This window comes from Chiloscyllium plagiosum, unplaced genomic scaffold (genome assembly GCF_037043375.1).
Source record: "Chiloscyllium plagiosum isolate Xiang-an unplaced genomic scaffold, Cpla_swu_hap1 HiC_scaffold_19, whole genome shotgun sequence".
Lineage (NCBI taxonomy): Eukaryota > Metazoa > Chordata > Chondrichthyes > Orectolobiformes > Hemiscylliidae > Chiloscyllium > Chiloscyllium plagiosum.
In genome coordinates, this window is record NW_028270157.1 from 26,986,029 (window position 1) to 27,012,164 (window position 26,136).

Sequence of the window (26,136 nt, forward strand, 5' to 3'; positions counted from 1 at the left end):
TATGATTCTGCCATTACCATTTGCACCTCTGTATCTATATTTTGTTCCTTTACAGTCTAAGTACCATCCAATTTTTGCCATACCTAATAATCCCTTTTATCATTTAATCACTCTTGCCCTCACATTTACTGGTGCATTCTCCTGTTCTTTCCTGACCCTATAATCCCAGTCCCTTTCATTTCCCTGGATCTTTCATTGTTGTTGAACTGATGAATCTCTAACTTCCTTCAGTCTGAATGAAAAGATGTCAAGCTGCAACATCGCATGTTTGTTCCCTCTAAAAAAGTTGCCTGTCCACTGAGCGTCTTAGACATTTACTGGTTTGATTATCACTCCACCAAAAGAGGTAAAGAAATAGCCCTGATTTTCACTCCAAATGTGGGTAAAGGAGAGGAGGGAAATTTCCCAGTTTGTCACATCTGCTGCAGGAGAAACAATGATTGGTGTGCATTTTGATCTGGGGTGGGGGACATTGCACTACCAACAGCTTAGCCCTCAGGACCTGGGGACAATGCATAAAGAAGTCTAGTGACCATACAAATAGATCTTCAAAAGCCATAGCCTTAAAATGTATTGCTCCACTCACCACAAATTCTTCACTCATCGATCAAGGATCTTTATCAAACACATCATCTTCACAGACTCAGCTTTGTTAAACAAAAGGTCATTCACTGGTGTGGGCATCGCTGGGTATGCCCGAATTTATTACCCAACTCTAATTGCTCTTCATAAAGTGGTACTGAGCCACTTTGTTGAACTGCTGCAGTCCATGTGGTGTAGGTAATCCAAATTGCTGTTAAAGAGGGAGTTTCAGAAATTTTACCCAGTGACTATGAAGGAATGGGGATGTAGTTCCAAGTCAAGGCAGAGTGTGGCTGAAAGAGGAACATGTGGGTGCTGGGATTCCCATGTATATGCTGTCCTTATCCTCTAGGTGATAGAGATCGCAGCCCCAAGCATTGTTTTCAGGTGTAAATTCACATTTTACACATATTGTTTGCTATTTCATCATGGCAGACACATCAGCAAAAAATATTACAACACACTCACTGATAAACTTACTTTTCTTTTACAAATGTGGGTTTCCTCCGGGTGCTCCAGTTCCCTCCCACAGTCCAAAGATGTGCAGGTCAGGTGAATTGGCCGTGCTAAATTGCCCATAGTGTTAGGTGCTTTAGTCAGAGGGAAATGGGTCTGGGTGGGTTACTCTTCGGAGGGTCGGTGTGGACTTGTTGGGCTGAAGGGCTTTTTCCACACTGTAGGGAATCTAATCTAATCTAATCTAAAACAAAGTGGCCACAATACGCAGCTAACCAGCATGGGGCATGAATTCACTTTCCAAAATAAAAATAGTGTTGAAATAACTGGATTGGTTGTGACTGAGGCACTGGCCAGTGACAGAGGTGGTGAACTATCAAAAGATGATGGAGTCTTCCTTCCTAACCCACGTTCTCACATCCCACCTTGACCTGTTCCTAAAATCTTCTCTGTTTTACAAGCTGTAAATGACCACCCCCAATGCTGTCTTTTTGTATTTAGACTTTCTGATATTCAAGAACTGCTCTCTGGGTAACCAATGTTGCCTGAGTCTGAAGGAATAGACAAGTACGGTGCTGGAAGAACACAGCAAGCCAGGCAGCATGAGGGGGTGGAGAAGTCAACATTTCAGGTGTAACCCTTCTCCAGTCCTGAAGAAGGATTACACCTGAAACGTCAACTTCTCCACCTCCTAATAACACATGAATACCTCCACACGAACAACAAATGATAAGCTTCATGAAGTTAAAAATCACACAACACCACCAGGCTTTAGTCCAACAGGTTTAATTGGAAGTACAAGCTTTTGGAGCACTGCTCAACCACCTGATGAAGGAGCAGGTCCTGAAAGTTAGTGTTTACAAATAAACCTGTTGAACTATAACCTGGTATTGTGTGATTTTTAACTTTGTCGGCCCCAGTCCAACATCAGCTCCTCCACATCAAGGTCCATGAAGTTCACCTTCTATCATCTGGATCTTTGTAATGTAAAAAGATAATAGAACAATGGCTAATCTTAACACTCAGTTATTATCTCTCAGTTTTTAGTAACCAAGCAATGAATCAAATCCCAGAGGTGGACGTTGGGCAAACGTAAGTCCAAAGTCAACCAGTCCTTCAAACCATGCAACACCCATTGTGCAACAGGTCTCAAAATGGTCAACCACTTTATTTTCTGTAAGAAGCTTTTACTTCCACAATTTATTCAAATAGTACAATGATAAATTAATCATTTTTTAAAACTTAAGTCATTACTCATTCACTCCTTTCCTTGAGAAATGCACATACTACCTAATTCAGTGTTTCTGTAATAAAGAAAATCTTGCTTACATCAGAAGTGATTTTTAAGGGCTGCTGTGACTCAACAGAATGGCTGTAGCCATCATTTAAGCAGCTGTACAAATGGAAAACCTGTAAGAGCATGCATGGCATGAGCCACTTAGTTTTTAATATGCATGACGTGAAAAGATTCTAATTAGTCCATCAGTGGTTTTGGGTGGTTAATGGGATGTCTAAAAACAGAACCAAAATAGTCATAGCCTTTATCTGATGCAGATGAGATATAGGATCTCATACACAGAAGTTGATATATGTTGTGCTTGTTTCACTCCTAAAAAATGAGCCATTACATATCAATTTCTTCCACAGTTCTATCCAAATAATGTTTGCTTAATGTGACCCAGACCTAGTGTGAAAAGATCAGATCACCCTCACACATATAAAGTGACAGCTACAGTAAGTGTAACAAGGTCAGCAAGGTGGTCCTCATAGAATATGAGTTCCCTGATTGGAACAATTAACCTGGTTTAATCAGAGAGCCCTGGCTGACAGATATAAACAGGAGTTGTCATCTTGTGTCTTTCACTGTGTCTCACACCTGCACACACAACATGGGTGCTAGGGGAAATAAGCACTATCACAGTTAGGCAGTAGTGTGGGGGTTTTAAAAAAAAAGAAAAAAAACAAAATAAAGAACAGGAGTGTTAGATATGCTGTTCACTCTGAGGGAGCTGGATCAATGCCAAGGACTCTCCACATGTAAATAAGGGTTGACTTGGTGATGAGATACAAGCCTTTTTGGAGTTATTTCAATGGTAACAAGGGTGGGATTAATAATGTAACCATGCGAAAGTGCTTACTAGCTTCAAACAAGCAGTACAACTGGATTTACCATTGGAAAATGCAGCAAGTGGAGCCTATGAATAGTAGGGTATTCCGCTGGAAGTGGGCACCCGCACCAGCCCAACTGAGCTTAGGGAACCACCACTTGAGTGAAGGCAATTGCACAGCCTCACTCAGGACATATCCTGAACAGAGGGACTCCAGGTCAGCCCAGAGCAAAACCCCAAAACAAAGCCAAGCTTCAACCAAATAGTGAAAACTTTCTTCAGGATTCGGGCCAGCACAGCATTGTAACTGCTGAAAAAAAAATAAACAGGAGTTGTTGGGTGTTTTCTTTTCTTCCTGGTGGTGAAAACTGAATAAAGATTCATGCACCTTGTGTCTTTCACTGTGAATGAAAAAAAAAGAAACAGGAGTTTTAGGGGTCTGGTCAATCTAGGAGCTGGCTCTGTGCTAGCTGGGTCAGTATCATGTAGTAATAGATAGATGGTGCAAATAGATGGTGACTTGGTCATGGGATACTGGCCCTCGCCTATTTATTCTAGCAGCAATGCAAGAAAAACACACCCCTGAAGAGATTTGCTCACAACAGTCATCCTTGAGTTGGGGTAAGTATTTCTGGCATCATGTCACTATTTGGAAAGTGTGACCTGTACAATACTGCTGTTGAAGACTGGGCCCAGTCTGTGAAAAAAATGTGTTTCTTTCTCTAGGCAAATGACATTGCAGAACATGAAAGGAATGAGTAACTCTCTGGAGAGCTGGTGGACCCTCAGCTTTTTCAGTTACCAGGAGCCTTACTCTCCGTGAGGTACCTGACGCTAAAACCTTTCAAGAGTTGACAGATTTAGCTGAAGAATGTGATGACCCAAAGCTTCCTCTAATTCTGAGATGCTGTTGGATTTGCTCGGCAGTTTGAGAACCAGCAGAATCCGTATCAGGATTTTAATGAGATTAAGATGACTGGCAGAAGCATGTGATTTTGGCTTAATTCGAAGTGACATGCTGAGAGACCATTTGGTATGTGGCATTAATGATGTGACCATGCAAAAGCACCTATGAATTGGTCACCCTCACCAGTCCAACTGAGCTTGATGAACACTACTTGAGTGAAGGCAATTGCTTAGCCTCACTCAGGCTATATCCTGAACAGGGGTCTCTAGGTCAGACCACAGCAAAACCCAAAAAACAAAGCCAAGCATTGGCCAGATGGTTAAAATTTTCTCTTGGATGCAAGTCGACAGGTCACTGTAGTTGCTGTTAGAATGTAGACTTGAGACAGCTAAAGTATTGCACTCGGCCTGACTTGAGTAAGAAAACTCATAAACCTGTATCCAGGAGAATGAACAGATCGAGTTAGACCCCATCGACAACGCCCTGAGAAAAAGAACAGGGAGTGACTTCACCACAGGAAATGACATCACCAACCCAAAAAAATCCAAACATATAAATAAAAAGCAGGAATTACCAACAGTGCGTCGCCTGAAGCGCACTGAAGATGTTACCTTGTAGGGTGACGAAACGTCTGGAAATGAACCTTCCAGCTCAGCTAACAAATCTACATCCAGAACGACAACCTGAGCTACAAATCTTCTCAAAACTTGCTGAGTCAAAACCATCTTGCACGTTGACCAGGAAGTGACTCTATGGTTCTGCAAGGCCCACCTAGTGCCATTTGTCTTACACAGAAATCAGGAGGGTGGAAAGTGAAGGAATCATCAAACCAGTACAATAGGCAGCACCGGTCATATCAATGGTGAAGCCTGACAAGTCAGTTCACCTTTGTGGGGATTTCAAATGAACAATAAGCCACTTTTCACAGCTGGATAAATTCCCAATCCCTCGCAGAGAGGATTTATACACGTAACCGGAGGCGGTGGTGGTGGGGCGGGGCAGGGGGCGGGGCAGGGGGCGGGGCAGTCTGCTGTGGGGGAATGGCTGGCTTTGACGATGCTGGACATGTGCCATGTATACTGCAATCACAGTTAGATAAGGATTCCAAGAAGTATTCTCCAACTAATACCCATAAGGGTTTGTCCCAATGTACAAAACTGCTGTTTGGAGTATCATCATCCTGTGCCATTTTCTAGCTGACATTGAAGAACATTTTACATGGTCTATCTCAGGTTGCCATTTATCTGGACGACACGCTAATAACTGGGAAGACCAATAGGGAGCATTTAGATAACTTGGACATATTGCTGAAAACGTTTCTCCAAGGCAGGCGTATGCCTTGGGAGGTAAAGATGTGTCTTCTAGGTACGTTGAGAGATCTGCTTGGGTTACAGAGTCTCTTAGACCAGATTCCTACTGGAAAACAAAGTGAGGGTGATCAAAGGTGCCCCAGCTCCCACGTCTGTGCCAAAGCTTCGGTCTTTCCTTGAGATGGTGAATTATTAAGGACAATTGTTACATGGGGGTCTATGAAGAAGGGCTCATGCCCGAAACGTCGATTCTCCTGCTCCTTGGATGCTGCCTGACCTGCTACGCTTTTCCAGCAACACATTTTCAGCACAATTGTTACATAACCTGGCCTCCATCCTGTCATCCTTACATCTGCTATTCAAAAGGGGTCAGATTTTGAAGTGGTTTCGCAGCCAAAAAGTAGCCTTAAGGGAAGTGAAGCAGCAGCTATCGCGGGTGTTGAACACAATGATCCGAAGCAAGATCTGGTGCTGATATGCAATGTCTCTCTGTATGGTATAGGGGTAGTGTTGACTCTCCAGTGGCCCAGCGGAGAGGAACATCCCAAAGTGTATGCCTCTGGATTAGCTGAAGCCAAACGAAAATATGCCCAGACAGAAAGGTTTGGCAGTCAATGCCAGACACAAGACTCCACTAAGCGAGAGAGGCAATTTATTTCATGGGAGTGCTTGGTGCCAAAACCATGGAAATAGCTCTCCATGAGTAAGTGGTAAGGTCGACGCGAGGTCAGGTCCCCTGACGTACAAAGTTCAGGTACGAGGTTGTCCTGAACAAGCACAAGGGCCACCTGAAAGTTGCTAACCCGCACATGGGATAGGAACAAAACATATTCAGAAAGCTGGACTGATGACCTTGGGATGAGGTGGGGGGTGGTGGATGAGGAAACTGATGACCTTGGCCATGTCATGTAGTTCGAGGGTCCCAAGGCGGAAGATGAGGCATTCTTCGTCCAGGTGATGGAGGGCTTGGATTTGATGGTGGAGGCGGCCCAGGACTTGTATGTCCTTGGCGGAGTGGGAGTGTTCCTCCTGTAAAAATGCTATCCCTTACTCCCAATTCCTCGCCTCCACAATACCTGCTCCCAGGAGCACCAATTCCACTACAGGCCATTCCACATGGCCTCCTATTTAAAAGACCGCAATTTCCCCTCCCGTGATCAACAGTGCCCTCCAACGCATCTCCTCTGCTTCCCACATCTCCGCCGTTAAACCCTCCACCATTTCCGTATTTCCGCTACCTACAATCAGACTCCACCACATTTCTCTCCCCACCCCATCTGCATTCCACAGAGACCATTCCCTCTGCGACTCGCTCGTTAGGGCCGCGTCCTCCACCAATCCACCCTCCACTCCTGGCACCTTCCTTTGCCATTGCAAGAGGTGTAAAAGAGGTGAAAAAGAGGTCTCTATTAAGTCTCCCCTTAATCTTCTAAACTCCAACGAATACAATCCCAGTATCCTCAGCCGTTCTTCATATGTTAGACTTGTCATTCCAGGGATCATCCGTGTGAATCTCCGCTGGACACGTTCCAGTGCCAGTATGTCCTTCCTGAGGTGTGGGGACCAAAACTGGACACAGTACTCCAAATGGGGCCTAACCAGAGCTTTATAAAGTCTTAGTAGTACATCTCTGCTTTTATATTCCAACCCTCTTGAGATAAGAGACAACATTGCATTCGCTTTCTTAATCACGGACTCAACCTGCATGTTTACCTTTAGAGAATCCTCGACTAGCACTCCCAGATCCCTTTGTGCTTTGGCTTTATTAATTTTCTCACCATTTAGAAAGTAGTCTATGCTTTTATTCTTTTTGCCAAAGTGCAAGACCTCGCACTTGCTCACGTTAAATTCCATCAGCCATTTCCTGGACCACTCTCCCAACCTGTCTAGATCCTTCTGTAGCCTCCCCACTTCCTCAGTACTACCTGCCTGTCCACCTAACTTCGTATCATCGGCAAACTTCGCTAGAATGCCCCCGGTTCCCTCATCCAAATCATTAATATATAATGCGAACAGCTGTGGCCCCAGCACCGAACCCTGCGGGACACCGCTCGTCACCGGCTGCCATTCTGAAAAAGAACCTTTTATCCCAACTCTCTGCCTTCTGTTGGACAGCCAATCCTCAATCCATCCCAGCAGCTCACCTCGAACACCATGGGCCCTCACCTTGCTCAGCAGCCTCCCGTGTGGCACCTTATCAAAGGTCTTTTGAAAGTCTAGATAGACCACATCCACTGGGTTTCCCTGGTCTAACCTACTTGTTACCTCTTCAAAAAATTCCAACAGGTTTGTCAGGCATGACCTCCCTTTACTAAATCCATGTTGACTTGTTCTAATCAGACTCTGCTCTTCCAAGAATTTAGAAACCTCATCCTTAATGATGGATTCTAGAATTTTACCAACAACCGAGGTTAAGCTGATTGGCCTATAATTTTCCATCTTTTGCCTTGATCCTTTCTTGAACAAGGGGGTTACAACAGCCATCTTCCAATCATCCGGGACCTTTCCTGACTCCAGTGACTCTTGAAAGATCTCAACCAATGCCTCTGCTATTTCCTCAGTCACCTCTCTCAGAACTCTAGGGTGTATCCCATCGGGGCCAGGAGATTTATCAATTTTCAGACTTTTTAACTTTTCTAGCACTATCTCTTTCGTAATGGCAACCATACTCAACTCAGCCCCGTGACACCCTTTAATTTTTGGGATATTACTCATGTCTTCCACTGTGAAAACTGACGCAAAGTACTTTTTAAGTTCTCCTGCTATTTCCTTATCTCCCATCACTAGGCTTCCTGCATCAGTTTCAAGTGGCCCAATGTCTACTTTTGCCTGTCGTTTGTTTCTTATGTACTGAAAGAAGCTTTTACTATTATTTCTAATATTACTGGCTAGCCTACCTTCATATTTGATCCTTTCATTTCTTATTACACTCTTTGTTATCCTCTGTTTGCTTTTGTATCCTTCCCAATCTTCTGATTTCCCACTGTTCTTAGCCACTTTATAGGATCTCTCTTTTTCTTTAATACATTTCCTGACTTCCTTTGTCAGCCAAGGTTGTCTAATCCCTCCCCGGTTAATCTTTCTTTTCTTGGGAATGAACCTCTGTACAATGTCCTCAATTATACCTACAAACTCCTGCCATTTTTGCTCTACTGTCTTCCCGGTTAGCCTCTGCTATTCAAACACTTCATTGACTCTGTCTGTTGCTCTTGATGTTGTCTCTTCTACTTTGGGCAGACAAGACATCGACTGGTGGAACATTTCAGGGAATATCTCTGGAACACTCCCACTCCGCCAAGCACATACAAGCCCTGGGCCACCTCCACCACCAAATCCAAGCCATCCATCACCTGGACGAAGATCGCCTCATCTTCCACCTTGGGATCCTCTAACTACATGGCATGGCCAAGGTCATCAGTTTCCTCATCCACCATCCCCCACCTCATCCCAGGTTCAACCCTCCAACTCGGAACCACCCTCTTGAATTATCCTACCCGTCCATCTTCCTTCCACTGTCTGCTCCACCCTCTCCTCCAATCAGCCCCCACCTGCATCTACCTATCGCCTTCCCAGCTATCTCACGCCACCCTCCTATTTATATCTCAGCTCCTATTTCTCCATCCCCCAAACCCCCTGCCGAATTCCTGATGAAGGGCTTATGCTCGAAACGTCGACTCTCCTGCTCCTCGGATGCTGCCTGACCTGCCTTTTTCAGTGCCACACCTTTCACAAGCATTTGCCCTCAGAACAGCCAACAATTCTGCCAGAACCAACGGGTTCCCTGCCTCTGCCTAGCATCAAAGAAACATTCGAGGACAAGATGGACACAACAGATATTGCAAATACTGTTACTGCCTGAAGATGAATTTATTGCAAGATGCTCCTAGCCCAAGAGTCAGAATACTGTCCAATAAACGCCGCCAGTATCTGAGGAACCGGACGTCTTGCAGAAATGCACAGGAAAAGCTACAGGATAAAGAATGGGCCTTCGTCCCAAGACTTAGTGATTGGAACGAGGTCAGCCAGGTGGACCTCATAGAATCTGAGGTTCCTGATTGGAGCTGTTAGCCTGGTCCAGTCAGGGAATCCAGGGACTGACAGCTATAAACAGAGGTGTCGCCGCAGGGAGTGGAGTGCAATATTTCCCCCTCCAACTCTATTTTGATTTAATCCCTGCCCTCCCCTTCACTGTTTGATCACACAGCATTGCCCTTTTGTGAAGGGCACTGCTTGTCACTGGCCACTCGGGTGTTTTCCTATCTTCCTGGTGGTGGAAATTGAATAAAGATTCATGCACCTTGTGTCTCTCACTGTGTCTCACATCTGCGCACACACACACACCATTTAAAGAAAAAAATATATACACAGGAGTTAAAAAAAACAAAAAATAAACAGGAATATCTGAGGTTCTGTTCACTCTGAGAGCTGGCTTTGAGGGAGCTGGATCAGTGTCAAGGGCTTTCTACATGTAAATAAAGAGTAATTTGGTAATGGGATACTGGCCCCTGTGGAGTTATTTCACCATCTCCCACTCCCCAGACCACTGGCCAAATTGATCACAATCCTTAAAAAAAGAATATAAACAGAAGTGTCGCCGCAGGGAGTGGAGTGTATTATTTCCCCCTCCAATTCTATTTTGATTTAATCCCTGCCCTCCCCTTCACTGTTTGATCACACAGCATTGCCCTTTGATGTGAAGGGCACTGCTCTTCACTGGCCACTCGGGTGTTTCCTTTCTTCCTGGTGGTGAAAATTTGAATAAAGATTTGTGCACCTTGTGTCTTTCACTGTGTCTCACACCTGCACACACGCAACATGGGTGCTGGGGAAAAAATAAGCACTACCGCAGTTAGACGGTAGTGTGGAAAAACAAGAAAAAAAACAGGAGTGTCACACCTGCACACACACTACATGAGTGCTGGGGAAAAAAAAATAAACAGAAGTGTCTGCTGGGGAAAATATAAGCACTACCGCTGTTGGGTGGTAGTGTGGGGTAATAAAAGGAACAACAGGAATGTCAGAGGTTCTGTTAAGAAGGAAAGAAAACCCAGAAGTGTTGGGGTTCTGGTCACTCTAGGAGCCAGCTCTGAGCTAGATGGATCGGGATCATGTACAATGCATGTGTAAATAAAGGTTAACTCGGTGACGGGATACTGGACTTTGTGGAATTATTTCAACTCCAGTACCCCTGCATTAGGTAATTCTAAGGGGAATTACAGTGGATTAAAACCTATAATTTCTGTAAGACGTCACCTTGGAAACTGGTATGATCGTCCATGTTTAGTTTCAAAATCTTGCTGACGAATAGCTCTCAGTGCAGTTGGTGCTGTAAACATAGATACTACTCCATGTTCTGCTAATAAGCGAAAGTATGCTCCAGCATTTGGGGTCCCAACAGGTTTCCCCTGCAAAAAGGAATGGATAATTGAAATTATACAGTTGGACTGAGAAAAAATATCTACCCCAGGGAATAATTAAAACTCTTATTTTCTTTTGAATAATGCATAATTAGCTGTCTCATTAGGAAGCCAAGATTTCATGTGGATGCAATCTACTGAGTACATAAAATCACTAACTGGTCTCAATACTAGTATAAATAATTTGTAATATTGCTGAGTATGAATTTTGAACATTTCCCATTTTTACATTTCCTAGAATAAGAATATTTAAATCCCTAAATCCTCACGAGGAAGCGTGCTGACGGAGATGTATTACTCATCCATTTTGAGGTGTGTTTTATGGCACAATTAAGTTTTAAATGTTACAAGCTGTTACAATTCTCAATTTTATGCTGTGTTCTTGTTGTTCCAGCAAGGTCAAAGTTTTACAAGTAGTCTCGTTTGTCCCTATTAAAAAACATAACTGAATATCTTGCCTATGTTATAGTATTATTACCTTCTTGCACAATTGAGATATTGAAATATTATTCCATAATGGCTTGAAAGACACAGATTGTGAACAGAACAATTAAATGCTTCCACCTTTTATATAATTATCAAGTTAACAACACATCATTAAATGTATCAATTGTCTGGAAATTCCAAATTGTTCTAATTAATTTACTGATAAAACAACAAATTGCTGAATCTTGTAGCAAATTTGTTAATTTAAAACTTTCCTCTATTTTATATAGTCACTCAATAATTATCATAGAAAGGCATTGAATAATCAACATTCTAAAGGTACAGCAGTACCTTGGAACTTGTTGAAATGGATATTACTTGAATACTGATGTGCTCAATATGTTATCATTCCATTGCAATGTAAATAAAGGGCAAAATGTAAGGAATTTTTAAGTATTTATTAGGTCCTGTTCCACAGGAGTAACTTGACTTTTGTTACAGCAATTTATTAACTGAGAATCAATCATCATAGAAGTCATACTCTATGAAAATAGATTGCAACAGATCTGGATAATAAATAACTCCCTTTATCTGGTGCAATTGACAACTTCGTAATCATCATTTACTCAGGCAAAATCTAAACTTCATCAGGTAAGTCGATTATGTCACACTGGAGTTTCAAATTAGGCCATTAATATTTCCTATAGGAAATAACAGATCAAAAAGTTTAGCAATAATCAAAATTTCAATTTTAGTAGATAGGGTGCTACAAGTTTGGAATTGGTATTGTCACTCTTCAACACTCCTAATCACACCCATAGAGAGCCTCAGATATTGGGAGGAGTGCGAGGTTCAGCTCACAGAGTCACTGCAACTGTCAAAAATAAGTGAACAGTTGACCTGAATTTGAATCACATTTTCAGATATGTGTAAATATGTGGTTGCGCGCGCATGTGGGTATATACAGAGCAGGGGGAGAGTCGAATCACAATCAGAAACAAGATGTGGATTGATAGTCACAGAGGATGAAGATCTGGGGAAGGGTCGTATCTGAACATTTGGAAATGGGAGATAGGTCATCAGGAATCTCAGAATCAGAATTTACAATGCTGTTTACTTGGTAAACAGCATGTTTTATTTAAAATTTTGGAAACTTTAAGACTGGCTTGCTCTTAACTTATTTTCAGTAGGAATCCGAAGCAAATATCAAATTTACCAAGTTTACACCTTAATTACAGCTGTTTTTTCTGGATTGCTGGTACAACCAATATGAGGTAAGTTTACTGTATCTCTTATCGGGGACCTCCAATCAGTAGGTTGTTCTTCACCCCTGATACCAACTGCCTTTTACTTCCAAACAGAAACCATGCTTCTTTCACCAGTTTTTCTTCCATCCAGCTGTGTGAATCTGGACTCAGGTACATTTTTTATTTCTCTAATCTCTCAAATAATTTCGCCCTTGAGTTCCATAACAACCTTGTCAATTCTTTAATCATTTTCTAACATCCACATGACCAGAGATCATTTTGTTTTCTACTTTTCCCTTCACCTTGGCTCTGTTCCTACTTCTAGTTATTCATCTGCAACATCTCCTGTTTCTGATAAGAAAAATCAGTAAACTGAAAAATTAATCTACTCTTTCTCCACAATGTGACCTACTTAACACATCCAGTATCTTGTATTTTTATTATATGAAAATATTTACTCACAAACCAATATCACCTTTGGATACATTTTCAATTTATTATACTTGAAGAACTGATTTAAATCCTGCACTCCCAATGGGCACACTCAATTATAGCAATAGTACAGTGTTCCCTACGGCAATCCTAGCATCGCTGACTTGTTACAAATTTAATTGCTGAGTTTCAAGTGCGTCAAGGCTTCATCACTCTCTTGCCACTTCAGGGCATCTACCCCGCCTTAGGATTTCTTCTCTCTTATCTTAACACAATTGTCTCAGGAATTATATCTTACTCCCTTAGAACCATTTGCTCAGGACCCTACTGCCTCCAAACTTCGGAGCTGGGTTGTGACACAACGTAAATGAAAATAGAACTGGAACAATACAGAAAAAGATCGAAAGGGTGTTTAAAATACAATAGTAGAATCATTATTTTTGTACAGTGTTTATGATTGTTTATGATGTAAAATTGTTGAATTCAGTGTGGAGTCTGGAATCCTGTAAAAATGCCTTAGTGGAGGTTCAGGGGCTGCTCCTTGGGCTTCCAATTAGCTTCATTAGGAGTGTCGGAGACAAAGACAGACAGGGTAGGAGTAGATAGAGAATTAAAGGGACAATGTTCTGATAAAATGTCACAACCTGAAGTTGTCTGATGAAAGAAACCTGTTTCTTTCATCAGACAACTTACAATATTTTCTATTTTTATCATTCTACAGAGGAACGGTATACCCTACATATTCCCTCGTTACCATTAAGGTACAAGCACTGGGAGCTACAATAGCTTTTAGTTTGTTTATAAACTCTCTGCTGTCAACACTGAATTCGAGGTGTTAAGGCATCTTCTTACCTTTCATTTTTGTCAAATTCTCTCATCTCTGAAAAGTTGAATATGGCTTCAAATGCTCTGGATGCTTTCTAATACCTCATGCAATTAGCTATCCATTACATGAGATTCTAGACATTGGCCATCAGCAGACCTGTCAACTATTGATGCATCAAAGCAATACCACACCTTGTAGACATTATTAATCAACCTGTTCAGATGTCTTATTATTTACCTCTGGAACAGGAAATTCAAACTCAGGTCTCCTGGCTCAGTGGTAGAGATAGTACTGTTGCATCATAAGAGCTCAAACCTGACCCTGTACCTATTTTTCAAATCAACCTGTTCAGAGTTGTTATGCACACCTCTGCTGCAGGTGGGATTTGAACCTGGGCTTCCCAGTCCAGGGTATGGACACTACCACTGAACCAAAGAGGGGCCCCAATCTGATCCTGTGTTCATCTAATATCAATTAGATTCTCTAGCCAAGTATCAGAAGTGGAAACCTTGACTAATCATCTATTTCTCTAAATTTCAGCACTCAGACAGAGGTGATCTCCTCATGATAGTAACTAAGGCAGGTTAGCCTATCACAAAACCAAGTCTTCTATGTTCATTATTCCAGACCTCAAATGGGACTTTTGTCATTGACTTGCTTATTTTGCTTACACCTGCAAACTGTTCTGTGGAAAAGTACTCAATAATCTTTCACCTACCTCATACAAAACAGTTGTATTGCCATGAAGGAGTGGTCCATAGCAAATATACGAATGGCCCACTACCCAGCCTAGATCAGAAGCTGCCCACCAGACCTGGAAGATGCAAAACAAAAAATTATTGATACAAAAACACTACAAAAAGATGTTTTCATGAAAATCTGACACAAATAATAAGCTTTACCTCACCAGGCTTGAGACCATATACTTTTGACATAGTCCAGTTTAGCATGACTGCATAGCCACCAGAAGTACGCACGATTCCCTAAAAGAAATTATGACAATCAACTTCATTTGATCCAACTTGGGATGGTGCCAGTATTTTGCAAATGATTTGACTAAAGAATACAAAAAAAAGGTTTTTGCTCATCAACAAATTATTCCTGATGGATAGTGTGCCTATACACATACAAAGCTTGTTACTGGGTAGGGATTTTGGACAGTGTTGAACAACCTGCTAATGCTTGTCTTGCTCTCAAGGAACATTACCAAATAACATGTGACATTGGCCGCCTGGCACATACTGGGAGATATTACGGTAGATGGCCGGTGGCTTAGTCAAAGCAATAGGATTTAAGGTGATTCTTGAAGAAAGAAAGGTAGCTAGATAGACATGATTTGAAGACACCGGTGTTGGACTGGGGTGTACAAAGTTAAAAATCACACAACACCAGGTTATAGTCCAACAGGTTTATCTGGAAGCACTAGTTTTCAGAGCACCTGATGAAGGACAGGTGCTCAGAAAGCTAGTGCTTCCAAACAAACCAGTTGCACTATAACCTGGTGTTGTGTGATTTTTAACTAGTTAGATAGAAACATTTAAAGTAAGGAATTTGAGAGTTTAGGACCAAAACTGCAGAAGATACAGCCAATGATGGTCTGTATAAAGACAGCATAAATACCCAAGGGTTGCAAGGCTGAAGGAGGCTTGAAAAACATTAAATGGTTTTAAAATCTAGTCATTACGCAACCAGTTGCCAATGTAGGTCAGCGAGTTTAGGGGTGAACAGTGGATTCGAGGTGGTGCCAGTGGGGAAATGGGCAGCAGAAGTGGCGATGTGTAGTTCTCTCCAGGACAGGACCCACATTAAATTCTGGCCACTGTAACTACAAGCCCATTTTGTTCAAACGTTCACTGTCCAAATCAAGTTAGGAGTGTGCAGTTTCTTACCTTTGGTAACCCTGTTGTCCCTGATGTATAGAGAATATACAAAGGATGGTCAGAAGACACTGGGACACAGTCATGAGGTTGAGCAGCAGAAAGCTCTTCGTCCCAATCTAATTCATGGCCAGATGTCAAATGAACTCTCTCCTAAAACATCATTCAGAGATACAAAATCAGAAATATAATGATTAACGTTTTTTTGTTCTGTCAAATTGTATGTTATCTTTTAATGAAGTCATGCAAATGCTTCTGACCTCTCCCCCATATAAAAATAATCTTGATGTATTTGAATCGCGCAGTTGATGTAATTGATATGATCGTGATTATTTGCATTGTTTTTCAATTCTATGCAAACAAGAACCTTTTAAAACTTAAAAAGTTTGAGATAATACTTGTTCAATTTTATTTAGATTCATTAGTAATAGAATTCTAATACATAAACTCATCATCAGTCAGATAAACATCTGGTCTAAAACACCCAACCCGAAAAGAATGTTGTAGCAGTTAAATATTCCACTTCCCACACATGCAAGAAAATCCCTCAAGTGAGTTTGTTAATATAAACAACAATACAAATGTAATCATATAACATTTTATCACACCATCACAACCTTTCAATACATTTCACACAATGTATGTAATATCAATTTTGTACAAGGAGAGCCAGTTTGTGCTGTGAATTAGCACCCACTCATGTTGGATCAAGATTGCATAAATTAATTTATTTCTAACTTACGTAGCCTCAGAAATTAACAGAAACCTGTTCTCTCTGCAATGCTCACTACTGTCCCCAGCCTCTCCATCACACACCTCTGCCACCATCCCACATTCAAGTGAACTCCAAACTAGGTCATAGAGGTGAAAGTACTCTATGCTAAATTACCCCCATCTCATTATGGTTAAGCGAGCATCTCATAATGAACAGCGTCAAATCAAAAATATTCAATGCAAAATTGCACAATGGTTCAATAAGTAGCTGTGCCATACGCACCAGAAAAACATTAAGCTTGAACTTTGAGGTGTCTGTAATTCGATGAGCTCAGGTAGTAATAGGGGAGAGGTCCAGACCAAAGCTCTAGGGACAAAGGTTCAAATCCCACCACCGCTGCTGGTGGTACTTAAATTTAGTTAATAAATTTAAAGTGTCAAAGTTTATCAGTGACATTTCTAAAAACCCATTTGATTCACAAATGGCCTTTAGGGAGGGTAATCCCATTCCTGATGAAGGGCTCCTACCCGAAACGTCGATTTTCCTGCTCCTCGGATGCTGCCTGACCTACTGTACTTTTCCAGCACCATTCCAATCTTGACTCTGATCTCCAGCATCTGCAGTTCTCACTTTCGCCTAATTGATTTTAACCTTACTGCGAATCCTTATCCAGACTGCCTGAAATAGCTTAACAAGCCACGCAGTTCAAGGTCAATAGACGCACAGATGGACAATAAATGCTGGCCTTGCAACCTACATTCACTTCCCACAAAAGAATGAAAACAAAATCTGCACTTTTATGATTTTGGAGGAATAATTTGTAATAGTTTCCACTTCCATTTTCTATTCAACAATCAACTTCAGAATCAGGTGCATTGATATTAACAGGACAGTTGCAATAACAGCCTGCAGTTTTAATAACACAGAAACTGGCCTAAGATACTTCATAGAAGTGTTAGCAAAAACATGGATGCTGAGGAATAGGTAATTATAAGAGGGATGACCAGTAGCTCAGTTGAAGATATGAATCTTATGTCAAAATGCCATTCATTTGATTTGGCACTCACCATGTTAGGTCGATTGTATATTATGACTTTATCTGGCTTGTGTTGAGCACTGTTCAAAGCTTTTTCCAGCAAGGGTATATATTCTACTCTTCTCCCTGGCTCAATACCAAATGATGATGTCACAATCAGTTTTGGCTAAAGTATAAGAAAAGAAATGGAAGTGTATTCAAGAAAGTATAAACTTTTATTTTTTATTTTGCCATGGAAAGCATGGCTAATGAGTCCAAAGTGTTTATGTAGTTAACATACAACGATGATGTCATTGCTCGATAGTGTAGCACATTAAATCGACAGAAATAAATGGATTGGAAGTAGATAACTGATACACTGAAACATTGTTTTGGAAGTTTTATAATTATCCTGTTATTGTACTGAACCTGCCAATTACTGCAACATGCCATTTATTAGTCATTTAAGACATTAATTTCATTTACTTTGCAATGAAAAGTCTTTTACATTTCACTAGTTTAGTAAATTACACCATTTATTATTTCTAGGGATAGGAAATGTCAACAAAACAAGCAAGAGACACATAAATATTGAGTTGCACATGAGAATGTTAATACTTAACAATTTATTGCTTGCGAAACCTTTTCTAAAATATCTGATGATTTATAAATTTTAAACCAATTACTATTTATGACATCACTATGGAATATACACCAAAAAACAAAAATAATAAACTGCAGGGAAATGTATTCCTCAATCTTAACTTCAAAACATTATGAGAGATGGTAGCAAACAGTTACAATATTGTTCCACATTAATATATTGGATTTCTTGTCTTGGTTTTTGTAACATATACAAATTGATCTTGGAGACGAACATTCCAAGGGATTTAACTCAGGAATGTATCCAGACTTTTCTCACTACTTTATACAAAGCATGGAAAGAAGAATGTAAACAAAGGGAGAAACACAAAATGGCCAGGCCTGACTATGATGCCTCATGTGGTTGCATAGTGGCAGCCTTTATAAAAGTTAATGCTTAGGAAACAAACCACTGAACAGAATCATATACAAAGAATTAATACCAACAGGAGGGAGTGAAGAGAAATCTGACAAGAGAGATAGACACAAGAAATTTTCACGTTTTTCCTTTGTAATCAACATTTGTGAAACACTGAATTTTGAAACTTTAATCAAGATAGGTCAGATTACATGGAATGGTTTCCAAAAGTTACTAGTGGTAATGAGGAAATTGAGGCTAAGAACAGATAGAAACAGGGAATCTGGAGCTTGGGACCACAGCAACTGCAGACATGGCCACAAATGATGGAATAATAAATAGGAATGTATGAATGCAGAAGAGGAGGTCAAAGAACTAAACTAGGGATTAAAATTATACAAATAATAATACTGAAATGAGACACTATGATACAAAATTTATGATACCTAATGTATTCAAACTCATACTTTTAGAAATCCAAAAAGGATTATATTTTTATTATATTCCCTACAGTGTGGAAACAGGCCTTTCGGCCCAAATAGTCCATGCAACCTACCCAAACCCACTCCCCTACATTTACCCCGACTAATCCACCTAACACAACGGGCAATTTAGCATGGCCAATTCACCTGACCTGCACATCTTTGGACTGTGGGAGGAAACCAGAGCACCCAGAGGAAGCCCACGCAGACACGGGGAGAATGTGCAAACTCCACACAGACAGGCCCCTGAGGCTGGAATCGAACCTGGGACCCTGGTACTGTGAGGCAGCAGTGCTAACTCAGTGGAGCCATCATGCCTGATTTCAATTCAACAGTCTTTTCTTTTAGTCTAAAGAATGAACATTACAGCACTGCAGCTGTCCTTGATCCAAATTTTATCCCATATTTGAATCCACCATTTGCTTATACTGGAATTCATTTTGTATGAGTATGATTTTCCACATTGGTTCTTCTTAATTTTACCTTCGCATGGTTAATACGAGTAGACAGCTCCTTTGATGCGAAGCCACCAAATATCAAACTGTGTATTGCTCCAATTCTAGCACAAGCCAACATTGTGTATATCGCTTGTGGAATCATTGGCATATAAATGGCAATACGATCACCCTTTTTGACTCCATGTTGTACTAGGACAGCAGCCAATCGCGAAACCTATAACATTTCAAAACAATATACAATACCAACAATTACATTCAGTGAAAAATGGCAGTTACACTGTTGTAAGAAAATACCATTAAATTTTTATTCTTACTCTATAAAACAGGCATTTGGTATGCTTGCCTTTCATGATCATAGCATCGAGTGTTGGAGTTGGGAAGTCATGTACAGGGCATTGGTTAGGCCACTATTGGAATACTGCATTTATTTCTGGTCTCCCTGCTATAGGAAGGATATTGTGAAACTTGAAAGGGTTCATAAAAGATTTACAAGGATGTTGCTAGGGTTGCAGGGTTTGAGCTATAGGGAGAGGTTGAAACATTTTAGGACTAATTTCCCTGGAGCGACTGAGACTGAGAAGTATGGATGGGGTGAATAGCCAAGGTCTTTTCCCCAGAGTGGGGGAAGTCCAAAACTAGGAGGGCATAGGTTTAAGGTAGAGGAGAAAGATTTAAAAGGGACCTAAGGGGAAACTTTTTTCATGGTGCGTGAATGGAATGAGCTGCCAGAGTAGGTGGTGGAGGTTGGTACACTAACATTGTTTAAAGACATCTGGATGGGTATATGAATAGCAAGGGTTTTGAGGGACATGGGCCAAATTCTGGCAAATGGGACTAGACTAGGTTAGGATATCTAGTCAGTATGAATGAGTTGGACCAAAGGGTCTGTTTCTGTGCTGTACAACGTTATGACTCTAGTGCTAATCAAGTTAACGTTTACTATATTTTCCAGTTTTAGCATAAGAAATTGAACAATTGTGCAAAAGTATAACATCTCATCACATTTCTATGCCCAAACACAGCAATAAATATTTAAATGATATACATTCAAAATCAAAAGGCAAGTATATATTTTTGTCCTTGTTTCTGATCCGCTATTAATTTCTTCAGGATTTCCAGCAAGCTAACCTCATTTCTACTGTAATTATGGAGGCAAAGTAATTATTCAACACGTCTGCTATTTCCCAATAGATTTGACAATATCCCCACTTTCAGTCTTTAGTGGGCCAACATTATTTCTGACGACATCCTTTCCCTTTATGTAACGATAATGTTTTCTTATTGATTTTGTTGTCCCTTGCAAGTTTCCTTCACCTTTGTACCTTTCCCATTCAGCACGATCTGTGCAGCTTTTTACAGTTTTGTAAGCCCCTTCTCTTAGTTGTATGCTGTCCCATATCTCATTTGTTCTCCATGGCTTTTTTTCTACGGATTTCTTTTCCTGTTTGAGGTATTTGTATTGGCTTTTGTATTGGTTTAAATGATTCTTTAAACATCCCCCACTGTTCTTCAGTTGTTTTTCCTATTTGCAGATTTTCCCAGTTTAAGTTCAAAATTCACTTCCTAAGGTAGACATATGGAACAGCAGAGCATTAAGATTGAAAAATTAGCAGCAGAAATGGCAGATGATTATGAGCTGGTTCATAAATTAAACTGTGGCTTACAACATCAACTTCAATTTGAGAATCAGAAATTGGGGAAAAGAAAAGTCCTCAGATGGTAAGTGAAAACTCCATTTGCCTCCTCTCAGCCCAGCTCTGCAGCTTATCTATGTCTCTCTGTAACCTACAACATCCTTCGTCACTATCCACAACTCTACTGACCTTAGTGTCATCCGCAAATTTACTAATCCATCCTTCTATGCCCTCATCCAGGTCATTTATATAAATGACAAACAACAGTGGACCCAAAAACAATCCTTGCGGTACCCCATTAGTAACTGAACTTCAGGTGAATATTTCCCATCAACCTCCACCCTCTGTCTTCATTCAGCTAGCCAATTTCTGATCCAAACTGCTAAATCACCCTCAATCCCATGCCTCCATATTTTGTGCAATACCCTATCTTGGGGAACTTTATCAAGCAACTTATTGAAATCCATATGTACCACATCAACCACTTTTCCCTCATCCACCTATTTGGTTACCTTCTCAAATAACTCAATAAGGTTTGTGAGGCATGACCTACCCTTCACAAAACTTGTTAATTAACCCTAATCAACTTATTCATCGCTAGATGATTGTAAATCCTCTCTCTTATAACCCATTCTAACACTTTACCCACAACTGAAGTCAGGCTCACCAGTCTATAATTTCCACTCTACTCCCCTTCTTGAACAAGGGAACAATATTTGCTTCCTCCAGTCTTCTGGCACTATTCCTGTAGACAATGACCGACATAAAGATCAAAGCCAAAGGCTCAACAATCGCCTCCCTGGCTTCCCATGGAACCCTAGGATGAATCTCATCTGGCCCAGGGGATTTATGTATTGTTACACTTTCCAGAGTTGCTAACACCTCCTCCTTATGCACCTCAATCTCATCTTGTCCAGTACCCTGGACCTCAGTATTCTCCTCAAGCACATTGTCTTTTTCTAGTGTGAATACTGATGAAAAATATTCATTTAGCACTTATCCTATCTCCTCTGACTCCATGCACAACTTCCCACTATGCTTGATTGGCCCTAATCTTACTCTAGTCATTTGTTTATTCCTGATAATAGCTATAGAAAGCCTTAGGGTTTTCCTGGATCCTATCCGCCAATGACTTCTCATGTCTCCTCCCGGCTCTTCTTAGCTCTCTTTTTAGGTCTTTCCTGGCAACTTGTAACTCTTAAGCAACCGAACTGAGCCATCACATCTCCTCCTAACATAAGCCTTCTTTTTCCTCTTGACAAGAGATTCAACTTTCTTAGTAAACCAACATTCCTGTGCTCGATAACTTCCTCCCTGCTTGACAGGTATACACTTATCAAGGACCCACAGTAGCTGGTCCTTGAATAAGCTCCACATTTCTATTATGCCCATTCCCTGCAGTTTCCTTCCCTATCCTATGCATCCTAAATATTGCCTAATCGCATTGTAATTTCCTTTCTCCCAGTTATAACTCTTGTCCTGTGGTATATGCCTATCCCTTTCCATCACTACAGTAAACCTAACCAAATTGTGGTCACTATCACCAAAGTGCTCACCTACCTCCAAATCTAACACCTGGCCTGGTTCATTACCCAATACCAAGTCTAATGTGGCCTCGCCCCTTGTTGGCCTGTCTATACACTGTATCAGGAAATCCATATTGGACAAAAACTGACCCATCTAAAGTACTTGAACTATAGTATTCCCAGTCAATATTTGGAAAGTTAAAGGCCCCCAAAACAACTACCCTGTCACTATGTTGTAACGAGAATGTGTTACTCGTTATAACATAGTGGAAAACCGAGTTCAGATGCTTCTGAATTGGACATTCTTCAAATTAAATTGGACAATGAGGAAGTTCTCAAAAATTTGGATAAATTATTTTCCAGAGGAAAATCGAAATTACCTGAAAGAGTTGTTACAATCACAGGGGCAGATATGTAAGAATAAGCTGGGAGAAATATTCAAGGCAGGCTCAACAGAGTACAGAATGATTTATATAAACAATAAATGAGCTCCATTCTCATCAATGTCCTATATCTTTTCAATTACATGGACACAGAGGGAACACAGACAATTATAGCAATTTAAGGGACGAGTTTACTTCCTCAAGAGTACTTCATCTCAGCAAAGCCAACACTCCTCCGTATCGAGTGAGCATACCTATATGGTTTTGCTCTTTCCAAAGTAGTACCAAAGACTAAAAGTGGTATGTTCAACTCAGGATCTTTAAATTGTTTACAGAATAGCACAAGTGGTCAACTACTTTCTTCAAAATAGTATTAGCATGAGGTCTGTCTTGAAGGAACCTTGAGGCAAACTTCAAAAGACAATGACAATAGCATCATGGTACAACATATTCTGTATTACCTTTTCCAGGGCTTCTTTATAGGTAATTATCTCTTTGGTGTCAGTAACAGGACTGTCATGAATGATGGCAATTTGATCTCCCAGTCCATTTTCAACATGGCGATCTAATGCATTGTAGCATACATTTATTTCACCATCAACAAACCTGGAACATATAGCAGAAACACAGGATTTTGTTCACTTTAACATAAATTGCATAGAATAAATGACTGGGAGGTGTTCCATCATAGTGTTGTCAGTGAAATGCTACAGTTAATGTTTGTGTTTTTATACTTAGGACAATATCTGCCACTGCTTGAGTGGAATGAATGGAAAATAAACTGTGGCATTTACCTTGTGAGACATCTTCATCACTCCTGCCAGCCCCCATTATTTACCTGCTTTTGGACATTCCAGCTCCTACATAAAAGGCCACTGGACAGTGGTAAGATTTTGCAAGTTTTGCATTACTGTATCCCAACATAGTGAATTACCATAACCAAGGTCCCAAGCTCTGTTAACCCTCTGTCTGCACTTCAGCCAGCAGGTCTCCCTAATGATGTGTCGTCAGGTGCAGTCCTACAGCACAGCACCAATGAGAGGTGTGAACTCCTCCTTCTATACTGCAAGATTTTATCTTGAGTCTTGATGTTAATGTTTGACATACTCTCATATCACTCCACAGAAAAAATTAAGCTTGCAAGAGTGTTTTTAGATTGGAGGCCCCTAGTGCACAGCTGAAGATGCCACTAAGCTTGTCATTTGACCAGTAAATTACATTTGTTGTTCAAACACATAACGTGCTTCACCAACACAATTACCTCCTGAAACTCACTGACACAACCAGTGCCTATTTCAGAGAATGCCAGAGTGGACAACATAAGGAATTCAGTATGGCTTAACTAAATTGAGGCATTAGACTGGGATATGTTGCTACCTCCACTTCAAGCACAAGACTTTATAAGTATCATAAAAAGTTGAGTATTTTATAATTCATGCAGGATAACGTCTCTTAAAACATGATTGCACATACCAAGAATCTCAGTGTGTGTTATAATGAACCACTGCCATCTCACCTCATGCATGGGGAGGGTATGCAAGTGACTGAGGAAATAAGAAACAAATTTATTGGACACTATATGTGAGCTTGAAGGATGCTTACACCTCCTTATAATGTCTAAGAACACAATGGCCCTGTTCTCACAAGGTTAAAGCTTTGTATTCGCTTTTCTGACTTTCAATTATTTTGCATACTTTTCTCCTACAAGTAACAAGGAAAACGAGATAAGTTGGGAAAAAAAAGAGGTGTGCTGTCTCAGTGACCAAGCCAACAGCTAACATCTGGAAATTTTTAAATATGAACCATTTAGAGATTTTTAACTTTTTTTTATTATTGTTACCCCATACTAGGGTAAAATGAGATGAATATAACACCAGAAACCGAAATCAGAGGAGCAGAAAGCTTCAGGGAAAGAGATTGGAGGGCTGGAGGAGATTTAAACACAACAGGGGCGGCACAGTGGCTCAGTGGTTAGCTCTGCTGCCTCACAGCGCCAGAGACCCGGGTTCATTTCCCGCCTCAGGCAACTGTCTGTGTGGAGTTTGCACATTCTCCCCGTGTCTGCGTGGGTTTCCTCCGGGTGCTCCGGGTTGCTCCCACAGTCCAAAGATGTGCAGGTTAGGTGAATTGGCCATGCTAAATTGCCCGTAGTGTGAGGTGAAGGGGTAAATGTAGGGGTCTGGGTGGGTTGCTATTCAGAGGGTCGGCGTGGATTTGTTGTGCCGAAAGGCCTGTTTCCACACTGTAAGTAATCTAATCTAAAAGAAATAATATCTGGTTAAGTGGCCCAAAATTGAACATTCTGAATTGACCCACAGCTGAAGAAACTGGACCTGACAGGAAATTGGCCAAACTAAACAGCAGCTTTTTGCTCCAGAGAACAGTGGAATCCAGGATCAAAGAGGTCACACAGGTTTAGGGGGAACAGGTCACAACAAGCCTAAGGATTGTGTATTGGAGAATTTTCAATCAAACTTGATTTCTGGCCAGTGCCTGAGGCCTTGCACTTTACACCTCCCTAGCAAGGCAACTCTGAGCACAACCTGTAGGTTTTTGCATTTCTTGGTCATCTCGTCCATAGCTCGATGATACTAAGGAGATAAAATTGATGTTTATGTGCCTGAGCCCCAAAATTTATTCTACCTTACCCAGTCCTCAGAATGTGGGAGGAAGGGAGCTCAGGTCATGAAAACGACAATCCCATCTGCTATAGGATACCATGGGGGGACCTCATGAAGGGTGTAATTCAGTGTAGGCAGTGAAAAGGGAGCGCACCATGCAACCACATTTGCCTGGGGCCCATGGACACAGTTCATAGGAGCCTTCAGTAACCTAGCTCGGATTGCACTGACACTATCAAAGATGTTAAATTGGATGCAAATGCTTGTCTCTCATATCACTGCGACAGCAAGGATTGCCTACAAACATTTTGATCCTAGAAAAAACACCCACACAAGAGGACTGGGTGATAAGGAGGTTGGTCTGGGATTGGGAGAAAGAGATTCATGAATCAGAGCAGCCTAAATCAGATAAGGGAAAAATGCACTCAGAAAATCCTCAAACCCCATGTGAAGGGACAAATGGGTAACCAAAACAAGGGAATTTATTGAAGTCATCCACCTAATCTAAAAACCTCCACATGCCATACCATGGTGAGAGATAGAGTTCAGCAGCAGAGTACCCAGGCAGTTAGCGCCACCACAGAAACCAGGCTCAAAACCCCAGTCCATGCTGCTGGAAGGACCGGAGCAACAAACATTTCATTTGTTAGGGAGACCACACAGTCAAAGTTAATGGAGGAAATCCTACGTCTAAATCCTTGTAGCCCTGGTTGG

At 41.1% G+C, this 26,136-nt stretch overlaps 1 protein-coding gene across 2 annotated transcripts in view; it reads right to left on the bottom strand.

The window, feature by feature from the left end:
- acss3 (acyl-CoA synthetase short chain family member 3) overlaps positions 1-26,136 on the bottom strand; it is a 64,436-nt gene that overhangs the window by 28,196 nt on the left and 10,104 nt on the right. For both annotated transcript variants that reach the window (XM_043709675.2, XM_043709674.2), the window contains exons 2-8: positions 23,263-23,407; positions 19,284-19,472; positions 17,371-17,505; positions 15,601-15,741; positions 14,614-14,694; positions 14,430-14,525; positions 10,617-10,768 (exon numbers count right to left, since the gene is read on the bottom strand). In XM_043709675.2, the coding sequence (XP_043565610.1) occupies positions 10,617-10,768; positions 14,430-14,525; positions 14,614-14,694; positions 15,601-15,741; positions 17,371-17,505; positions 19,284-19,472; positions 23,263-23,407 (939 nt within the window). The remainder of the gene's footprint in view (positions 1-10,616; positions 10,769-14,429; positions 14,526-14,613; positions 14,695-15,600; positions 15,742-17,370; positions 17,506-19,283; positions 19,473-23,262; positions 23,408-26,136) is intronic.